Consider the following 21,676-nt stretch of genomic DNA (forward strand, 5'->3'; position numbering starts at 1 on the left):
TCTAGAGGACTAGAGTACAAGGGGGCAGAAGTTATGCTGCAGCTATACAAAAGCCTGGTTAGACCGCACCTGGAGTACTGCGAGCAGTTCTGGGCACCGCACCTTCGGAAGGACATATTGGCCTTGGAGGGAGTGCAGCGTAGGTTTACTAGAATGATACTCGGACTTCAAGGGTTAAGTTACGAGGAGAGATTACACAAATTAGGGTTGTATTCTCTAGAGTTTCGAAGGTTAAGGGGTGATCTGATCGAAGTTTATAAGATATTAAGGGGAACAGATAGGGTGGATAGAGAGAAACTATTTCCGCTGGTTGGGGATTTTAGGAGTAGGCGGCTCAGTCTAAAAATTAGAGCCAGACCTTTCAGGAGCGAGATTAGAAAACATTTCTACACACAAAGGGTGGTAGAAGTTTGGAACTCTCTTCCGCAAACGGCAATTGATACTAGCTCAATTGCTAAATTTAAATCTGAGATAGATAGCTTTTTGGCAACCAAAGGTATTAAGGGATATGGGCCAAAGGCAGGTATATGGAGTTAGATCATAGATCAGCCATGATCTTATCAAATGGCGGAGCAGGCACGAGGGGCGGAATGGCCTACTCCTGTTCCTATATCCTACCTAGGATGTTCCAAGGTGCGCCATAGGCAATAAATCATTTTTGAAATGTAGTCCCTTCCTTCATTCCACCATTGGCAGTGGAGGTTTCACTCACCTGGGTTCTACTCTCTAGACTTTCCTCCCTAAACCCTTCCACCTCCCTCTACTTCTTTAAAAACTCCCCAAAACCCATCTCTTTGACCAAGCCCTTCATAGTGTATCCCTTCCTGATGCGGCATCTGTTTTCCATGTGACTATCTGTGAAGCACCTTAGGATTTTTTTTTTATTTTCAAAGTGCTATGCAAACACAAGTTGTTGTTATTCAGGGAAACAAGGCAGCAAATGTGTGCACAGCAAAGTCCACACATACCGCAATTGAGAAAAATAACCAGTTAATCTGTTTGGTGGAGTTAGCCAAGGAAGGAATGTCTCTACTCCTTTTCAAATAGTGCCATGGGATCTTTAATTCTACCCAACTATTGGAACAGGCAAACTTGGCCTTGGTTTAATAACTCATCCAAAAGAAGCATCTCCAACAAGGTAGCACTCTCTCAGTACTGTTAAGCCAAGATTGTTAACTCTCAACTATGGTGTGGGACTTAAACCCACAACCTTCTGTGACTTTTGGTCACAATTTACCATTGTAAAGTGCCAGGTCAACATTTCCTATTCAACTTTATTATGTCAACTGTCATGATCTAGTTAAAGGCTCTAGCCCTTGGAGCAACTTTCTGAAGTCTTTCTCCCAAATCCATCACCATCTTGTATATGAAAAAACACTTTATATTCATCAACTAGCTATGGGGAACATCACGGACAATTGACCAGTGTTCTGTTAGGAATGTTGAGAGTATAGAAAACTGTGCAAATTTCCATGTTTTTCAACAGTTTAATGAACACGACTCTTTTGCAATGTATCAAATAACGCTTTGGACAGAAAACCACCTGATTCACCTTTCCAAACCCCCCATCAGATTCCTTACCATTTCACCTGACAATAATATCTCTCAAACCAGTAACACACCTCACGCCAATGAATATATACCAACACGTTTATAAACAACATACCTCCTTTATACTTTCTTCATCAGGTCTCTGTAGCTCTGGATCATCTTCATTTATGATTTCTTTAGGAATGAGATCGGTAAACTTGCTGTATATCACCTGGATAGAAAAAAAAGACTTGATTTTCTAATTTATACATACACATAAAAAACAACCCACGCAATACACTCATTTGAGTTTGAACTGAACAGGAAACGTTCTGATGGCAGGAAAACCACCCACCGTCCCCCGACCCCACAATGGTACAATTTAAAGAAATGTTATTTGGGACAGCAGAAGAATCAGAGCATTGGAGCATTAACTCACAATGCCACCAAGTGCTATGATGGCACTCCAAGCCTGCAATTCCACTGCTGGAAATAAAAGACAGGGCAACTTAACAGATCAATGGAGAAGAACCAGAGTGGCATTATGATATATTTATCAGTACCTTGTCTTTCGACTGTCCTTGCCTAGCAACAGCATCAAATTTGATCTTTCCCTCTGCATCCACCTGAACTGCCAATGCATTGGATGCTTTTTTCTTGCGGCCCATTTCCAATGGAAACTGTGCCATGTGGACCTCTGGGAATGCACCCCCATCGCCAAAATCCTGGTGAGAAGAAAAAACAAAGACCAAATCATTACCACCAAGAGCTGTAGAACACAAAGTCACATTCATAAGAACATAAGAAATAAGAGCTGGAGTAGGCCATTCAGCCCCTCACGCCTGCTCTGCCATTCAATAAGATCACGGCTGATCTTCTACCTCAACTCCACTTTCCCACCCCAATCCCATATCCCTTGATTCCCGTAATATCCAAAAATCTACTGCTCCTTCTTGAATATAACTCAACAACTGAGCATCCATAGCCCTCTGGGGTAGAGAATTCCAAATACTCATGACTTTCAGTGAAGAAATTCCTCCTCATCTTGGTCCTAAATGGCCTACCCCGTATTTTGAAACTACGATGTCTAGCTGTAGGCTCTGTAGTTCGGGGACAGTTTGCATTTGGTTTAAAAAAAAAATCACACTAATCTTTGTAAACTACTACAGTAACAGCCCAAAGAAAATTTTGTTTAGGAAGTTAACTGGTGCTAGATGCACAGATATATTAATTGCTACAGATCCAAATAATTATATGTCTGGTCAAAGTCCTCATTCTTCAAGGTGAAGAACTGTTCGACATTTTATAGCACTTTTGTACAGCTTTTGGGAGAAACACCCCAATGCACATCACTTGCCTGTGTATAAATACTGAGTGCTGCTCCCACCTCCTGTAGGTTTGTTGGAAGCATATTTGGAAAATGGCGGCACATTTCTCTGCACAAGGCCTTGAATGGGCCCATATTTAAAATTATGAAATGGTTTGATAAGGCAGATGTAGAGAAGATGTTTTCACTTGTGGGGGGAGACCAAAACTAGGGGCCATAAATATAGGATGGTCATCAATAAATCCAATAGGGAATTCAGGAGAAATTTCTTTACTCCACAAGGAGTAGTTGAAGTGAATAGCATAGATGCATCGAAGGGGAAGTTAGATAAACACATGTTAGGAAAAGGAATAGAAAGATATTAAGGTGATTGGCAAAAGAACCAAAGGTGACATGAGGAAAAATTTCTTTACACAGCGAGTGGTTAGGATCTAGAATGCACTGCTCGAGGGGGTGGTGGAGGCAGATTCAATTATAGAATCATAGAAGTTGACAATATGGAAACAGGCCCTTCGGCCCAACATGTCCATGTCACCCAGTTTATACCACTAAGCTAGTCCCAATTGCCTGCACTTGGCCCATATCCCTCTATACCCATCTTACCCATGTAACTGTCCAAATGCTTTTTAAAAGACAAAATTGTACCTGCCTCTACTACTGCCTCTGGCAGCTCGTTCCAGACACTCACCACCCTTTGAATGAAAAAATTGCCCCTCTGGACCTTTTTGAATCTCTCCCATCTCACCTTAAATCTATGCCCCCTCGTTATAGACTCCCCTACCTTTGGGAAAAGATTTTGACTATCTACCTTATCTATGTCCCTCATTATTTTATAGACTTCTATAAGATCACCCCTAAACCTCCTACTCTCCAGGGAAAAAAGTCTCAGTCTATCCAACCTCTCCCTATAAGTCAAATCATCAAGTCCCGGTAGCATCCTAGTAAATCTTTTCTGCACTCTTTCTAGTTTAATAATATCCTTTCTATAATAGGGTGACCAGAACTGTACACAGTATTCCAAGTGTGGCCTTACTAATGTCTTGTACAACTTCAACAAGACATCCCAACTCCTGTATTCAATGTTCTGACCAATGAAACCAAGCATGCTGAATGCCTTCTTCACCACCCTATCCACCTGTGACTCCACTTTCAAGGAGCTATGAACCTGTACTCTCCCCAACGCCCTACCATTAACGGAGTAGGTCCTGGCCCGATTCGATCTACCAAAATGCATCACCTCACATTTATCTAAATTAAACTCCATCTGCCATTCATCGGCCCACTGGCCCAATTTATCAAGATCCCGTTGCAATCCTAGATAACCTTCTTCACTGTCCACAATGCCACCAATCTTGGTGTCATCTGCAAACGTACTAACCATGCCTCCTTATTTCTCATCCAAATCATTAATATAAATAACAAATAACAGCGGACCCAGCACCGATCCCTGAGGCACACCGCTGGTCATAGGCCTCCAGTCCGGAAAACAATCCTCCACAACCACCCTCTGTCTCCTGTCGTCAATCCAATTTTGTGGCCTTCGAAAGGGAACTGGATAAGTACTTGAAAGGAAAAAATTTGCAAGGCTACGGGGATAGGGTGGGGGAGCGGGACTAGCTGGATTGCTCTTGCATAGAGCCGGCACGGACTCAATAGTCCGAACGGCGTCCTTCTGTGCTGTAACCTTTCTATGATTCCATGAAAGATTGGATAGGCTGGGGTTGTTCTCTTTGGAACATAGGGGGCTGAGGGGTGATTTAATTGAGGTGTACAAAATTATGAGGAGCCTCGAAAGAGTGGATAGGAAGGATCTATTTCTCTTAGCTGGGAGGGTTTGGAACTCACTGCCTGAAAGGGTGGTAGAGGCAGAAACCCTCAACTCATTTAAAAAGTACCTGGATGTGCACCTGAAGTGCCGTGACCTACAAGGCTACAAGTGCTGGAAAGTGGGATTAGGCTGGGTGACTCATTTTCGGCCAGCGCAGACACAATGGGCCGAATGGCCTCCTTCTGTGCCATAAATTTTCTATGATTCTCTGATATGCTGATAGGGTTAGATGAAGAGTGGTGGGAGGATGGGAGGAGTCTCGTGTGGAGCATAAACACCAGCATTGACTAATTGGGCTGATTGGCCTGTAGGCGCTATGTAATTCTGTGCAATATATTTCTCTTTGCATGTGAAATCAAAACTCTTCTCTTAAGAAAATGCAAGAAGTTCATCTCATTCAAGGCAGGAACAGGGAGCTGAGCCATGCCTCACATTATGCTGCTTTGTGGTAAGACGCAAGCATGGCAATGCTTGAACTTGCTAAGTGAGTTCAGGAGGATCAGGGAGCTTCAAGTGACACTGCAGATCAAGAGGCCCAGAGTCTCTGCTGCATTCAGAACAATGCAAACCAGTAGGTATTTGGCAGTGCTGTCAAATGCACAGGGCCTGCAACTATAAACAGGAGCACCAAGCTTCTGTTCAGAGTCACAATGCTGAGCAGTGATTTTTGCATGGCCGCTCCCACAAGATCTGCCACAGTACACAGTACTAGATATTTATATTTCTCAACGAAATCGTCCGCACACAGCCCAGACCCAATGGGCTCTGAATTCAGACTCTCAATTACATGAAGCAGCAGCTCTGCTGAGGTCCACAGATGAGGGGGGAGTGGGCTGCAAGTAACCCTCCAGTCATATTATGAGAACCATTAAACCACAATGGCCAATGCCAATCAAGCTGCAGTACTGTTAAAAATTATCTTGTTACTTAATGCCCAGATTTTTGTCAGGACAAGGGTGGTGAATGGAGAATGCTTCACCAGAACCGTATTGTAATGACATGTTTGAAGGCAGGCCCAGGATCACAAGTGGTTTACCAGTTGACTTTCATGTTAAATTATGACTTCCAGCTTTGTAGTTTTACACTTTTTTTTAATTAGTTCACGGGATGTGGGCATCGCTGGCAAGGCCGGCATTTATTGCCCATCCCTAATTGCCCTTGAGAAGGTGGTGGTGAGCCGCCTTCTTGAACCGCTGCAGTCCGTGTGGTGACGGTTCTCCCACAATGCTGTTAGGAAGGGAGTTCCAGGATTTTGACCCAGCGACAATGAAGGAACGGCGATATATTTCCAAGTCGGGATGGTGTGTGACTTGGAGGGGAACGTGCAGGTGGTGTTGTTCCCATGCGCCTGCTGCCCTTGTCCTTCTAGGTGGTAGAGGTCGCGGGTTTGGGAGGTGCTGTCGAAGAAGCCTTGGCGAGTTGCTGCAGTTACATCAACTACTTAAATTGCTATAAACAAGACCCATCATTGGACAAAGATGAAAAAACAATGCTGGAAACCTACAAGAAGTCCGTCAGCATCTATTCTGATAAAGAGTCTACACCAGAAACGTTAACAAAAACAGAAAATGCTGGTAACACTCAGCAGGTAAAGGCAGCATCAGAATACCAAAAGGTCATCAGCCTGAAACGTTAACTCTGCTTCTCACTCCACAGATGCTGCCTGACCTGCTGAGCATTTCTAGCATTTTCTGTTTTTATTTCAGATTTCCAGCAACTGCAGTATTTTGCTCCAGAAATGCTAATGCCTTTCCTCTTCAAACACTGACAAACTTGCTGTGCATTTCCAGTACTTTATGTTGTCATTTGCTATCACACGACTGCCTAGTGCACACTGGCAGCTAACGTCAAAACGTGAATGCCAGATGTGTCCTCCGTCCATTGATGTTTTGTGAGACATCTGACGACCTAAGGATTCACAAGTTTGAAACATGCACAAATATTTCAAATGAGTATTAAATGGAGATGCTCAGCAGCATAAACATTGTGGCTCCACTAAACATTTGATATAAATATAAACATGGTACTTGAGTGATGAGTTGTGGCAGTTCTTTGACAAAACTGCAACTCATTGAGAGACATTCTGAGCATGCCATGGTAGATTAAGTACACCTTTGTATGAATTCACAACACAAGATGCTACAGCTAGACATTTAGTTTAAACATGCGACGTATCAATCCTGCGATATAGAATAAATAACAAGAGATTTGCTCATGCCAAGACTTTGCAGTTGTTACCTCCAAGGAGCGAGGAACCCATCCCTTCCTGTACCCATACGGTGGAGGTTCTCTCCGCGATGCCACTAATGCAGTCTGTCTAACTCGTTGGGAACGAGCCTTTTCCTCAGCTTCCAACTGGTCCTGGGACAGCTGCGTTGGCGCGGGCAGAAAACTTGAAAGAAAAAAAATTAAATTATTTTAACCCTTCCAAGCAACAGGAGCAAGGCAAATTGATCCTGGCATCTCAATGATCACCAAAGTGGAACAACAACTGGTATAGAGGTAAAGTTAGTCATGATTGATACAGAGGGTACAGCTAAGCAAGATCTGACAGACTTGGGTTGTTTTTCCAAAGAACGCACTATTTTTCACAGTTGTGTGCTGCACCAGAGACCAGGCGTAGCTGAGCAACAGGCAAGCCTGGGGCACAAACCCAGCAGCAATCTTGCAAGAAAGCCACTACCGTTTAGTAGATTAACAGGTCACCTGAAAGATTTCAGCAGTAGGACATTCCTGGAACAATTTCAGTTCCGAGAACTCCTGTACTGCACAACAACGAGTGGAAATTACTCAGAACATTGATTTATCAAATTTTTAACAGATTTTTAAAAAAATTCGCAATCAACTCGATAATCGAGAAAGATTGCTTCTTGCCATAAGAGATTCGAGTATTAAGATTGGCCACGTCTTTGGTGAGCATTTAGAGGCTTTGCAACCCAATCCTAAAGAGATATTTTACCATAAAACTGACACTTGAAAGACAACCCAGTTGACGGCGTAGTTGCAGCAGACCGACATTCGTTCCTCTGTCTAAGTATATCTTCTTTGGCAGTCCTAGCTTGTTGAAACTCGCCAACTCCCTGCACGCACACGCATCGCCACAGTGTGCGGTCTTCGATGGGTTCCTCATATGTATTGATGTCAATACCACATTTCCTCAGGTTGGATTTCAAATTATCTTTATATCTCTTTTTCTAACCACCAACACTTCTTTGGCCGGAGCGCAGTTCCGAATAAAGTAGTTGTTTTGCGACTCTGGAGTCATCCATTCGGCATACGTGGCCAGATTAGCGAAGTTGGGCTTTGATGACCATAGCTTCAATACTGGTACAACCGGTTTTTGAGAGGACCAACACATTGTTTTTACAATCATCCTAGCAATTTTGAAGGATTTTGTGTACGGAACGTTGGTAGAAACGCTGAAGAGTCTTAAGCTGCCTTCTGTAAGTAACTCAGGATTAAAAGCCGTAGAGTAGGGTTGAGAAAATCAAGAGACTTGTAAACCATAATCTTCATAGATACATCCAGGCCTTTTCATTGAAGAGACGAGTCCTCAGGCGGCTGAAAGCCATTGAGGCACTGTTAATGCTCCAGAGCTTGAGCAGAGCATAGCCGGGTGAGTGAACTGCTAACTAAGTGAAGATTTTAAAACAGGAATTTGGAGAGTGGGAATTTGGTGCAGAGGGGGAAGGAGATGCTAAGATATGGTAGTAGGATGCATAAGATTGGAGAAGCATGTAGCAAAGGCAAAGCAGTTCTAAGGGAGATTTTAATTTCCACATAGACAGAGATACATAACAGCTCAAGTTGTAAAGGCAATGACAGTTTTCTAAAACAATGTGTTTTAGAACCAACAAGTGAACAGGCCATACTAGATTTAGAAATGAGCAACGAGCCAGGCCAGAATTAATTAATAATCTGATAGGAAGGAAGCATCTTGCAAATAGTGACCGAAACATGATAAGAGTTTGACATGACGTTCGAGAAGGCAAAAGATCACATACAAACCTAGGTTTTAAATTTAAGCAAGGCTGACTTTGAAGGAATGAGACGTGAGTTGAACACGTTAAACTGGACTGAGCTGTTAACAGGTAAACCTACTGAAAAACAGTTGGAGGTATTCAAATAAGTATTTAATACAAGACCATACAAACCCCTAAAGAGCAAAAGTTCCACTTGTGCTCAAGCAACCATGGTCAACATATGAGGTATGATGGGGTATAAAACTAAAGGAAATGGCCTACACAAATGTCAAGAAAAGTGGGAATCCAGTAGACTGGGAGAAATATAGAAAGCAACAAAGAGACACAAAGAAAATATTAAGAGCTGAAAAATGGGAATATTAAAAAAAACTTGAAAGTAATATAAAGGCTAAAAGTAAAAGTTTTTATAAATATATTAAGAGTAAGAGTGTGGTTAAGTGCTCATAAAGACAGACTAAGGTGATACCGCAATAGACAACAAGGCCATGACAGATTTATTAAATGAGTACTTTATATCAGTTTTCAGTGGAGACAGAGAACATAAGAAATAGGAGCAGGAGCAGGCCTTACGGCCCCTCGAGCCTGCTCCGCCATTCAATCAGATCATGGCTGATCTTCGACCTCAACTCCACTTTCCTGCCCAATCCCCATATCCCTTGATTCCCCTAGAGTCCAAAAATCTATCCATCTCAGCCTTGAATATATTCAATGACTCAGCATCCACAGCCCTCTGGGGTAGAGAATTCCAAAGATTTACAACCCTCTGCGTGAAGAAATTACTCCTCATCTCAGTCTTGAATGGCTGATCCCTTATCCTGCAACTATGCCTCCTAGTTCTAGACTCTAGCCAGGGGAAACAATCTCTCAGCATCTACCCTGTCAAGCCCCCTCAGAATCTTATATGTTTCAATGAGATCACCTCTCATTCTTCTAAACTCCAGAGAGAAAAGGCTCATCCTACTCAATCTCTCCTCATAGGACAACCCTCTCATCCCAGGAATGAATCTAGTGAACCTTCGATGTTCCGCCTCCAAAGCAAGCATATCCTTCCTTAGATAAGGAGACCAAAACTGTACGCAGTACTCTAGGTGAGGTCTCACTAAAGCCCTGTACAATTGTAGCAAGACTTCCTTACTCTTGCACTCCAACCCCTTTGCAGTAAAAGCCATCATGCCATTTGCTTTCCTAATTGCCTGCTGTACCTGCATACTAACTTTTTGTGTTTCTTGTACGAGGACACCCAAGTTTTCTCACCATTTAAAAAATATTCTGTTTTTCTATTCTTCCTACCAAAGTGAATAACCTCACATTTCACAACATTATACTCCATCTGCTGCCTTCTTGTCCACTCACTTAATCGGTCTATATCCCTTTGCAAACTCTGTGTCTTCCTCACAGCTTACTTTCCCACCTAGCTTTGTATCGTCAGCAAGCTTGGATACATTACAATCGGTCACGTCATCCAAGTCATTAATATAGACTGTAAATAGCTGAGGCCCAAGCATTGATCCTTGCAGCACTCCATTAGTTACAGCCTGCCAACCTGAGAATGACCCGTTTATCCCTACTTTCTGTTTTCTGTCCTTTAACCAATCCTCTATCCATGCTAATATATTACCCCCAACCCCATGAGCCCTTACCTTGTGCAACACCATTTTATATGGCACCTTATCGAATGTCTTTTGAAAATCCAAATATACTACATTCACTGGTTCCCTTTATCTACCCTGCTAGTTACATCCTCAAAAAACTAATAAATTTGTCAAACATGATTTCCCTTTCATAAAACCATGCTGACTCTGCCTAATCATATTATGATTTTCTATGTGCTCTGTTACCATTTCCTTAATAATAGATGCCAGCATTTTCTTGACGACCGATATCAGGCTAACTGGCCTGTAGTTCCCTGTTTTCTCTCTCCCTCCCTTCTTGAATAGCGGGGTAACATCCTTCCAGTTCACTGGGACCGTTCCAGAATCTAGAGAACTTTGGAAGATCATAACCAATGCATCCACTATCTCTGCACCACCTCTTCTAGAGCCCTCGGATGTAGGCCATCAGATCCAGGGGATTTGTTGGCTTTTAGTCCCATTAGTTTGTCCAGTACTTTTTCTCTAGTGATATTAATTGTTTTAAGTTCCTCACTCTCATTTGCCCCTTGGTTCCCCACTATTTTTGGTATGCTTTTTGTATCTTCTACTGTGAAGACAGATACAAAATATTTGTTTAACGCGTCTGCCATTTCCTGATTCCCAATTATAATTTCTCCTGTCTCAGCCTCTAAGGGACCAACGTTTACTTTTGCTACTCTCTTCCTTTTTACATACTTGTAGAAGCTCTTACAATCCGTTCTTATATTTCTTGCTAGTTTACTTTCATATTCTATTTTCTCCCTTTTTATCAATGTTTTGGTCGTCCTTTGTTGGTTTCTAAAACTCTCCCAATCCTCAGGCTTATTACTCTTCTTGGCAACATTACAGGCCTCTTCTTTTAATCTAATACTCTCCTTAACTTCTTTAGTTAGCCACGGGTGGATCACTCTTCCCGTGGAGTTTTTATTTCTCAGTGGAATGTATACTTGTTGAGAATATTGAAATATTTCTTTAAATGTTTGCCATTACTTTTCAACTGTCAAACCCTTTAATTTAGTTTCCTAATCTACCTTTGACAGCTCACCCCTCATACCTTTGTAATTGGCTTTATTTAAGTTTAAGACTCTAGTTTATGATTTAAGTACGTTACTTTCAAACTGAATGTGAAATTCTATCACACTATGATCACTCTTCCCCAGAGGTTCTTTTACTGCGAGATTACTAATTAACCCTATCGCGTTGCATAATACAAGATCTAAAATAGCCTGTTCCCTGGTTGGTTCCATGACGTATTGCTCTAAGAAACCGTCTCGAATACATTGCATAAACTCGTCTTCCAAACTACCTTTGCCAATTTGGCAAATACCAGTGATAAAAGGGAATCTAAAAATAAAAATAAATCAAGGGGAGGAACTTATTGTATTTAATACAAGTAACAAAATGGTAATGGAGTAAATAATGCAAATAAACTTGCAGAATGGGCACGTAATTGGCAAATGAATTTCAATATAGGTAAGTATGAAGTGATACATTTTGGTAGGAAGATTAAGGAGGCCACATACTCCTTGGAAAATAAGAGTCTAAATGGGGTAGGGGAGCAGAGGGATCTGGGGATACAGATACAGAAATCACAAAGTAGCGACGCAGGTTAATAAGGCAATATAAAAAGCAAACAAAATGGGGTTCATTTTTAGAGGGATAGAATCAAAAAGCAGGTTAAACTTGTATAGAACCTTGGTTAGACCAAACTTGGAGTACTGTGAACAGTTCTGGTCTCCATATTAAAACAAGGATATAGAGGCATAGGAGAGAGTGCAAAAAAGATTTACTGGGAATTCGGGAGAAACTTCTTTACCCAGGCAGTAGCTAGAATATGGAACGAGCTACCACAAGGGGTAGTTAAGGCAACTAGCATAGATGCATTTAAGGGGAAGCTAGATAAACACGAGGAAGAAGAGAATAAACAATATGCTGATAGGGTTAGACGAAGTATGGAGGGAGGAGGCTTGCGTGGGGCATAAACAATGGCATGGACCTGTTGGGCTGAATGGCCTGTTTCTGTGCTGTGTAATTCTATGTAATGGGACTTAAAATAGATAAATCACCAGGACCTGATGGTTTCCACACCAGGGTATTAAAAAAAGCAGATGAGGGAATTGCAGAAGCATTAGTCACAATCTTTCAAAGATCTTTTGATTCTGGAATTGTGCCATTAAATTGGAAATTTGCTAATGCCACTCCGTTATTTAAGAAGGGTGGGAGAGAGAAACCAGACAACTATAGTTTATTGTCTGGTGGGGGAAATCAAGAGCAGTGGGACATGATCTTAAAATTAGAGCTAGGCCATTCAGGAGTGAAATCAGGAAGTACTTTTCCACGCAAAGGATAGTAGAAATTTGGGGAACAATTGGAGCTTTTAAGACTGAGATAGATAGAAGGATTGTTGTTAGGTAAGGATATCAAGGAATATAGAGCAAAGGCAGTAAAATGGAGTTGCGGTGCAGATCAGCAATGAACTAATTGAATGGCGGAGCAGGCCAGAGGGGCTGAATGATCTTCTCTTGTTCTTAACGTTCCTATGAATCTCATTTGAAACTGGGTGCATAACTGGGTTAATAAAGCACTTTAGCTTTGGAAACATTAATAAGAGAATCTGAATAGATCATAGGCTTCAATAAAGGTGTCTAGGATTATTTGAAGATCGCAGGCATAATGAGCCACAATTGTACATTCATCAGCATACTGAAAAGTGATGATGGTGGTGTTGGTGAGAACTTTCGTCTTTGCCTGTAAGCACCTTAGACTGAAAAGCTCTCCATCTAGCTGGTACTTGATTTCTAAGCCGCAGGATTGACAGAAACTCGAGATTAAAAAGCTGCAAGGAAAATAGTCAAAAGGATGGGTGCAATGATGCTAAGGGAATCAAGGGATATGGGGACAGGGCGGGAAAGTGGAGTTGAGGGAGAAGATCAACCGTGATCTTAATGAATGGCAGAGCAGGCTCGATGGGCCGTATGGCCCTACTCCTGCTCCTATTTTTTTCTGTTCTTACGATGCGTCTTTGTTTTACTTGTTTTGATGGGGAAGGATTCCGATTGAGACCCACTGTAGAGCACCTTTCCTTTCGTATTGTCAGACAACAGATTATAATATGCACATTTCTGTATGTTAATCCCTCCCACTGCTAGTCCAATTATGTCACTGCTGGTTTGAACTACGTTTAGAATCATAGAATCATACAGCACAGAAGGAGGCTGTTCGGCCCATCATGCTTGCCCGGCTCTTTGAAAGAGCTACCCCACTCCTCTGCTCTTTTCCCTTAGCCTTGCAATGTTTTCCCCTTATTACTTTATTTTTAAAAAATGACATTTCATATAATGACAATAATGATCTCCAATATATGTACTTTCTTTGGTGGGAGGGATGGGGGTTAGTTACCATGGCAGCAACTGTGTGGTAAGACCACAGATCTTTGCACACCTCATCATAATTGGTTAATTAACCATTAAACCATAACGTTTCAATCAGCAAAACACATCTATAAGAGCAAATAAATGGTATATTTAATAGGATCTGAACACAAAGCACCAAAGGGATTGAACTTAAAAAAAAGTAAAATGTGGTGAAAAATCTTCTCTCTGAAACTGGGCAACGTTCAAACTAACTAAAAACCCACATCACAGGTGAACCCCCCCCCCCTCTCCCTCCAGTCACTGAGGCTAATAATCCTTCGCAGTCTCTTTAATTTTTGGAGACTGTCCTGTAATAAAGCAATGAATAAAAGTGACCCAAAGCACGAACTTTTCCACCAGCTCAACAACACAGGGCGGAAGCCCAGCCCAGCCCTCCCCGGCCCGGCCCGGCCCCCGTAGTGCTTCCCCAGTTCCTTAGCACGGGGGCTCAGTCAGGCAAAGGCGAGGCTTCCTTGGGCCTAGTGGGAATCCCTGAGCGACTGGAATTTTCCAGAGACGCGGATCGGTCCGCGCGCGGTCGCGTTTCCTTACAACAACAACAACAAAAACAAGAAAGGCGACCCCCCCCCCCCGGTCCGCGGTGAGCCCCTCGGGGCCGGCACTGCCCGGCGGCCGAATAATCGCAGAAATTAAAAATAACACCAACCTCGTCAACGCCATTTTCTCCTGAAAAGTTGCTGTCGCCGCCGTGCGTCTGACATCACGCTGCGGCCCCTTTGATGCTTTTTTTTTGCGTCTGACGCCACGCAGCGGCCCCTTTGATGCTTTTTTTTTCGTTAGCGTCCGACGCCACGCAGCGCGCGCGCGTAGGCGGGCGGGCGACCCCTTTGATGTTGCTGCGTCTGACGTCACACGCCCGGCGCGCCTCCGGACGGCCCCTTTGATGCCGCTGCGTCTGACGTCACGTGCCCCCTCTCCTCTCCATGCATCTGCGTAAACCACGCAATACGGTCTACCGCAACGCCTTGTGGGAGCCGTAGTCCCCTCCCGAACATTCTGGGATTCAGCTGCAACTTTTTTTTTCCACCATTGAGAACCACGTGATAGGGTCTCCTCTTGTGACTGATGCGCATCCAAGTCATTAAAATAAATGTGAAACAGTGTTGTGGTTGTTTTTTTTTAAAACAAGTTGTCGTTCTTCTTCTGACCCGTCCCGTTTAAAAATAAACAGAAAGGACTACAAGTCCCATACGGCTTTGCGCGACCGGGACGATACCATTGTTAACACGGGATAGGGGAGGGGGGGTGGAATTCAAGTGCCAGAGGGCGAAGGTGACTGTTGACAGAAGCCGGTAAGTACGGGGACACGAGGTAATGTTAATGCGGGGTTTTATTTTGAGGAGGTAGAGAGGCCCCGGTTGTAAGGGACTCCTACTCGTACCTTTTGAATATGGTACTGACCCTATATACCTGTTTCCTTGGAGACCCCTGTATGAGCAGAAGGTGTGGTGAGGCAAGGTAACTCAATGACAGGCTTCAGTTGTATGAATGAGTGGAAGGTCAGTTGTGTAGAGTGTGGAACATGGCAATTCAAGGGAAGCTGTGAAATGGTCACTTCGTATAAAACCATGTAGTTAGGGAAATAATGCTTGGAAATAGGCTGGACAGCATGTGTCATGGGGGGGGGGGAGGAGGAGGAGGAGGAGGAGGGAGAGGTTCCTCACAAGTTGTACAACCAAACTTCAGGGTAAGGTGTTGGTTGCACCAATACCTAATTGTATAATTTGTATTTTAGTTTTGTTTATTTCTCAATGCCGTGCATTGTAATGTCAGTCTCTGTTTCCATAAGGTTGGTGGATTAAACCTTCCATGTTTCCTGACAGCCTGGTGCCCAAAATGAAAGGAAGACTTGCATTTATATGGCGCCTTTCACAACCTCAGGATGTCCCTTTACAGCCGATGAAGTACTTTTGAAGTGTAGTTGCTGTTGTGACGTAGGAAACGCAGTAGCCAATTTGCTCACAGCAAGCTCCCACAATGAAATAATGACCAGATAATCCGTGCCTTAGTGATGTTGGTTGAGGTACAAATATTGGCCAGAACAAAAGTGAACCCAGCGCTGACCCCTGGGGTACATCACTTTCAACCTTGCTGCACTCTAAGCAATAACCTTTGTTTCCTGTCCATCAACCATTGTTTTATCCATGCTCTTATATTTTCTCTTATACTATGCACCTGATTTTTTATAACAAGCCTCTTGTGAGACTCCTTTTTGACTATCTTTTGAAAATCCATATACACCACATGTACTCTATTCTGGTTAATCCATCCTATCAGTCAATTCTCAAAAAAAAACCTGAGGTAAATTTGTCAAACACAACTTGGCTTTAACAAATCCGTGCCAACAGTCCTTGATTAACCCTTGAATTTCTAAATGCTGACTCATTTTATGTCAAATGATGAATTCTAAGATAAAAATAAAAAGAGAAAATGCTGGAAAAGTTCAGCAAGTGAGGTAGCATCTGTGGAGAAAGAAACAGAGTTAACATTTCAGGTCGAAGACCTTTCGTCAGCACTTTGACCTGAAACGTTAACTCTGTTTCTTTCTCCACAGATGCTGCCTGACTTGCTGAGCTTCTTCAGCATTTTCTGTTTTTATTTCAGATTTCCAGCATCTGCAGTATTTTGCTTTTGATTTAATGGATTCTAAGAATTTGCCTACAACTGATGTTAGACGAACTGGGTCTATTGCTACCTGGTAGATCCTTCCCTCTCTTAAATAGAGGTGTTATATTGACAATCCTCCTGTCCCTTGGAAAAAAAATTGCCATTCTAAAGAGGATTAAAAAATTGTGGTAGGTCTCTCAGCTATCACCTCTCTGACTGCCTAGAATGTATGCACTCATTTCCTGGTGACATCCACCTTGCATTAGGGAGGGATAAACATCAGCCAATGTTTCCACTCCTGATTATCCAGTGGATGTTGGGTGAAGACAGGATCAAGCTTGGCTTGAAGTCCTCTATGCTCCACCAGTTTGGCATCGCACATGTAGAGTGGCCATTCAGGCACAGTACTGGAGGGCTGCTGGCCCCTTTGCACAAATTGGCTGGCACCTTCATCTACAAAAAAACAGCAACTGCACTTCAGGAATAATTAATTGGGATGTGAAGCACTTCCTGAGAACATGAGAGGCACTATATAAGTTCTTTGTAAACATACTCCAGCAATGAGTCAAAGCTTTCAGGAGAGGAGGGGGAGAAAATTGGCAAAGGGGAAAAAAAAACCATATTCAATATTTCAACAGGTGGTTTTACTGATACTAATAAATTCCAGAAGCTATCTTTTATCTGCCAAGGGAAACCAACTTTCAAAATAGAAGCTTCTTTTGCGTCAGCTTGACTTAGTAGTACTCTTGCCTCTGGTTGTTGTTTCCAGTCCCATACCAGTTTGAGCTTACAATCTGTGCTGGCACTCCACTGCAGTACTGACGGAGTGTCGCATTGCTGGATGTGCCATCCTTCAGGTGAGGTATTTAATCCGAGGCTCCCGTCTGTCTGCTCAGTAGTTCAGGTGGTCGTAAAGATCCCACGGCACGATTGAAAGAACAGCGGTTCTCCTTGCATCTCGGACGACATTACTCTCTTAATCAACATCAAGAACAGATTGCCGTCCATCTCATTGCTGTGTGCAGAATGGCTGACGTAATCGTTATCGCACTTCAAAGTAATTGCTTTGAGGTGTTTCTGACAGACAACAACAACTTGCATTTATATAATGTTTTTAGCATTGTAAAATGTCCCAAGACAAGATAACATGCCCCTATATATTGCTATATTACAACAGTGACTACATTTCAAAAGTACTTAATTGGCTGTAAAGTGATTTGGGACGTCCCGAGGTCGTGAAAGGTGCTGTATAAATGCAAGTCTTTCTTTCTGTAGAAATGCGAGTCTTTCTTTCTGTAGAAATGCGAGTCTTTCTTTCTGTAGAAATGCGAGTCTTTCTTTCTGTAGAAATGCGAGTCTTTCTTTCTGTAGAAATGCGAGTCTTTCTTTCTGTAGAAATGCGAGTCTTTCTTTCTGTAGAAATGCGAGTCTTTCTTTCTGTAGAAATGCGAGTCTTTCTTTCTGTAGAAATGCGAGTCTTTCTTTCTGTAGAAATGCGAGTCTTTCTTTCTGTAGAAATGTGAGTCTTTCTTTCTTTCTGTAGAAATGCGAGTCTTTCTTTCTGTAGAAATGCGAGTCTTTCTTTCTGTAGAAATGCGAGTCTTTCTTTCTGTAGAAATGCGAGTCTTTCTTTCTGTAGAAATGCGAGTCTTTCTTTCTGTAGAAATGCGAGTCTTTCTTTCTGTAGAAATGCGAGTCTTTCTTTCTGTAGAAATGCGAGTCTTTTTTTCTGTAGAAATGCGAGTCTTTCTTTCTGTAGAAATGCGAGTCTTTCTGTAGAATGCAAGTCTTTTTTATTCTATATAAATGCAAGTTTGTTTTCCCAAGGGTTGCTGCTTGTCAGCAGATAATGTCCTCACACTACTTACTAAAATACACAGGGGGAAACTAAAAAAAGCCAGGTGAAGTCACCTTTTTTGTTCCAAATGGTGAGATTTCAAATACACAGGTGTTTGCTTGTGATATGCAAGAGAGTTTTGTGGTAATGAATATCCTGTTTGGAAATCAGCTGAACACAACAGGACTCTAACTGTGACCTAACCAATGTCGTGCCCAAATTTATCATTATTTCTTTACTCTTGTACTCAATGTTCCCATTTATAAAACCCAAAATACCCATGGCCTTTTTATGGCTTTATCTGCCTGCATTCGCACTTTCAGAGAATTGGGTCTCTGTTCAACTTTTAGTGTCTTTCCAATGAGTGTATTCTCCCATTCCTTGGTTTTCCTCCTGAAATATTTTGCCCCGCATTAACTAGCAACTGCCACCTTTCTGCCCATTCTGCTAATCTGTCCATGTCTTCCTGATATTGGCAGTAGCATGCATCTTCCTCATAAACCCAACCTGGTCTGGATTAACTAGGCGACGGAGCCCTTTGTCAACCAGAAACTCTTAGTAAAGATATTGCGATCAGCACTTATAAGGAAAATGAGTCAATACCCAGCATAGCCTAAGGGATCCTCATCATTTTTATAAATTTAAGGCTGCAGTGTCTTATAGCTATGGGTCTTAGATTATCAGCTGTAGTATTGATTCACAACTGGGAGTATATAGTAACTCACTCCCAATCTAACTCTCCCACCAGAAGAGGGCTCTGTCCATGTATGTTAACGCCCATGTGCAGAACTCTGAGGTAGATGACTCTTGTTAGGGGTACGATTCCACAAGTAACTGGTAGCCCCCTGATAGCTTGCCGACGTGGCTATTCTTCATGAGTCAACCTAGACAAGGATTGAGACAGGCAATTTGACCATCAGGGGCATCACAGCTGAGCTTACCTGATATCCACGTACACTTTTCAGCAGAGGGCGCTCAATCGATCCAGAATGGGAATTCTGGCTGATTTCACTTCCTCACCACCATCCATCTACAGGCCAAGGGCCATGAGGCCAATTGTAGTGCTACTGAGATCAGATAACTCGGCACGGACTGACCGGTCAAACCCAGGACCATATGGTCCCTGTGGTAGCGCAGGTTTTATAGGAACAGGAGAAGACCATTTGGCCCATTGACACTTCTGCACCATTTTTGTTAGCCATGAAAGCCTTGTGATTTTTATTCCTAATTCACTGTCCTTTCTCGATATCCTTTAATACCCTAAGTAAATATCTATCTCCCTTGTAAACACTGCAGTGACCTTGCATTTATGGCCTGAGGCATTCCACATTCTCGCAATCATTTTTCCTGGATTTCCTTTTCACTGGAGTAGCTCAAATTCTAAGGTTATGTCCTTAACTAGAGGGAAGAGTTACTCTTTCTTTATCCTGTTGATTCCCTTCATTGTATTAAATACCTCAATCAGATGACCCCTTAAACTGCCACATCTGCAGGGAATATTACCCAGACTTTCACAACTCTGTTCCTTTTTCCCCAGGTCGCCCAAGGCCAGTATATCCTCCCTAAAGCGGTGTGCATAAAACTGAACATAATATTTCTAATGAGGTCTGGCCAATCTATATTATTTTGGTAATAGCACTTACATTCATGTGATGAAGCCCAGCCTATTTGCTTGCCTTTTGTACCTGCGAGCTAGCTTTATTGACTTTGTACCCCGACCCCTAGTGCTTCCCCATTTACAACAACAACTTGCATTTCTAACATTACCTTTAACATCGAAAAATGTCCCAAAGAGCTTCACAGAGGCGTAATCAGACAAAAATAGACACTGAGACAAAGAAGGAGATATTAGGAGGAATGATCAAAAGCTTGGTCAAAGATACGGGTTTTAAGGCAGGCCTTAAAGGAGGAAAGGAAGGTGGAGGGGTTTAGGGAGGAAATTTCAGCACGTGGGGTCTATATGATGAAAGCACAGCCCCCCAACAATGGTGGGCCGAAGGGTGGGACGCAGTAGAGGCCAGAGTCAGAGAAGATGGTGCTGGATAGGATATGGGCAGCAGAGTTTTGGATGTGCTGAAGTTTACAGAGGCTGGAGGATGGGAGAACATTGGAATAGTCAAGTCTATTAGGTGACAAAGGAGTGGATGAGAGTTTCAGCGGCAGATCGGCCGAAGCGGGGACGGAGGTGGATGATGTTATGGAGGTGCAAGTGGGCGGTCTTTGGTGATGGAGAGTATATGGAGTTGGAAGCTTAGTTCGGGGTCAAAGAGGACAAAGGAATAAGACAATGGCCAGGGAGGGGGATTAAATTGGTGGGGAGGGCACGAATGGAAGTTGTTTCCCCAAAGACTGTAAACAATAAGCAATTCATTAGCTTGTCTCGATAATCAATAAACAGGTCACATCCATTCTGTAGGCAAGTCTCTGCACCATAAACTTGAGTCATCCAAAACTCTGCTGCCTGTATCCTAACTTGCACCAAGCCCCATCACCCCTGTACTCGCTGACCTACAATGGCTTCTAGTCCAGCAACATCTCGATTTTAAAATTCTCATCCTTATTTTCAAATCCCTCCGTGGCCTCGCCCCCTCCCTATCCCTGTATCCTTCTCCAGCCCCACAACGCTCCGAGATCTCTGCGCTCCTCCAATTCTGGCCTTTTGCGCATCCCCGATTTTAATCGCTCCACCATTGGCGGCCGTGCCTTCAGCTGCCCAGGCCATAAGCTCTGGAATTCCCTCCCTAAACCTCTCCGCCTCTCTGCCTCTCTCTCCTTAAAACCTACCTCTTTGACCAAGCTCTTGATCACCTGTTCTAATATCTCCTTATGTGGCTCGGTGTCAAATTTTGTTTGATAACGGTCCTGTGATGTACTTGGGGACGTTTTACTATGTTAAAGGTGCTATATAAATACAAGTTGTTGTCATGGATGCTCAGCAGGGCGTGCCTGGCACTTTCCTTTTTGACTGCGAACAGGGGGAGGTGATGATGTGGAGATGCCGGTGATGGACTGGGGTTGACAATTGTAAACAATTTTACAACACCAAGTTATAGTCCAGCAATTTTATTTTAAATTCACAAGCTTTCGGAGGCTTCCTCCTTCGTCAGGTGAACGATGTGCAGGGGGAGGTGAGACAGAGATAGAGTCACAGACACAGGCAGTCAGTCTGGTCTAACAAAGGATGCGAGACGGCAGGTCTGAGCCTGAGCTACATAGAAATACATAGAATTTACAGCACAGAAACAGGCCATTCAGCCCAACTGGTTTATGCCGGTGTTTATGCTCCACACGAGTCTCTTCCCACCCCTCTTCATCATATCCTTCTATTCCTTTCTCCCTCATGTACTTATCTAGCTTCCCCTTAAGTGCATCTACGCTATAAGGCAGGTCAGTTTTCCCAGCTAGAAGCTGACCTGAAAGGAAATAAGGCAAGAAGTGAATATTCCATCTTCTACTTGGGATGGTGTACTGTGATTTATTGTTTTGTGTTGTCCTAAGA

General features: G+C 42.9%; 2 protein-coding genes across 2 annotated transcripts in view; one reads left to right on the top strand and one right to left on the bottom strand.

Annotated features, from left to right (window-relative positions):
- snw1 (SNW domain containing 1) overlaps positions 1-14,447 on the bottom strand; it is a 28,936-nt gene extending 14,489 nt beyond the window's left edge. The window contains exons 1-4 of the mRNA XM_067992027.1: positions 14,380-14,447; positions 6,924-7,077; positions 2,094-2,255; positions 1,667-1,762 (exon numbers count right to left, since the gene is read on the bottom strand). Of these exons, the coding sequence (XP_067848128.1) occupies positions 1,667-1,762; positions 2,094-2,255; positions 6,924-7,077; positions 14,380-14,393 (426 nt within the window). The 5' untranslated portion in view covers positions 14,394-14,447. The remainder of the gene's footprint in view (positions 1-1,666; positions 1,763-2,093; positions 2,256-6,923; positions 7,078-14,379) is intronic.
- Positions 14,448-14,989: 542 nt separating this feature from the next.
- adck1 (aarF domain containing kinase 1) overlaps positions 14,990-21,676 on the top strand; it is a 512,025-nt gene continuing 505,338 nt past the window's right edge. The window contains exon 1 of the mRNA XM_067992031.1: positions 14,990-15,025. The gene's annotated coding sequence lies outside the window, so the exon portion shown is untranslated. The remainder of the gene's footprint in view (positions 15,026-21,676) is intronic.

This window comes from Heptranchias perlo, chromosome 10 (assembly GCF_035084215.1).
Source record: "Heptranchias perlo isolate sHepPer1 chromosome 10, sHepPer1.hap1, whole genome shotgun sequence".
Taxonomy (NCBI): Eukaryota; Metazoa; Chordata; class Chondrichthyes; order Hexanchiformes; family Hexanchidae; genus Heptranchias; species Heptranchias perlo.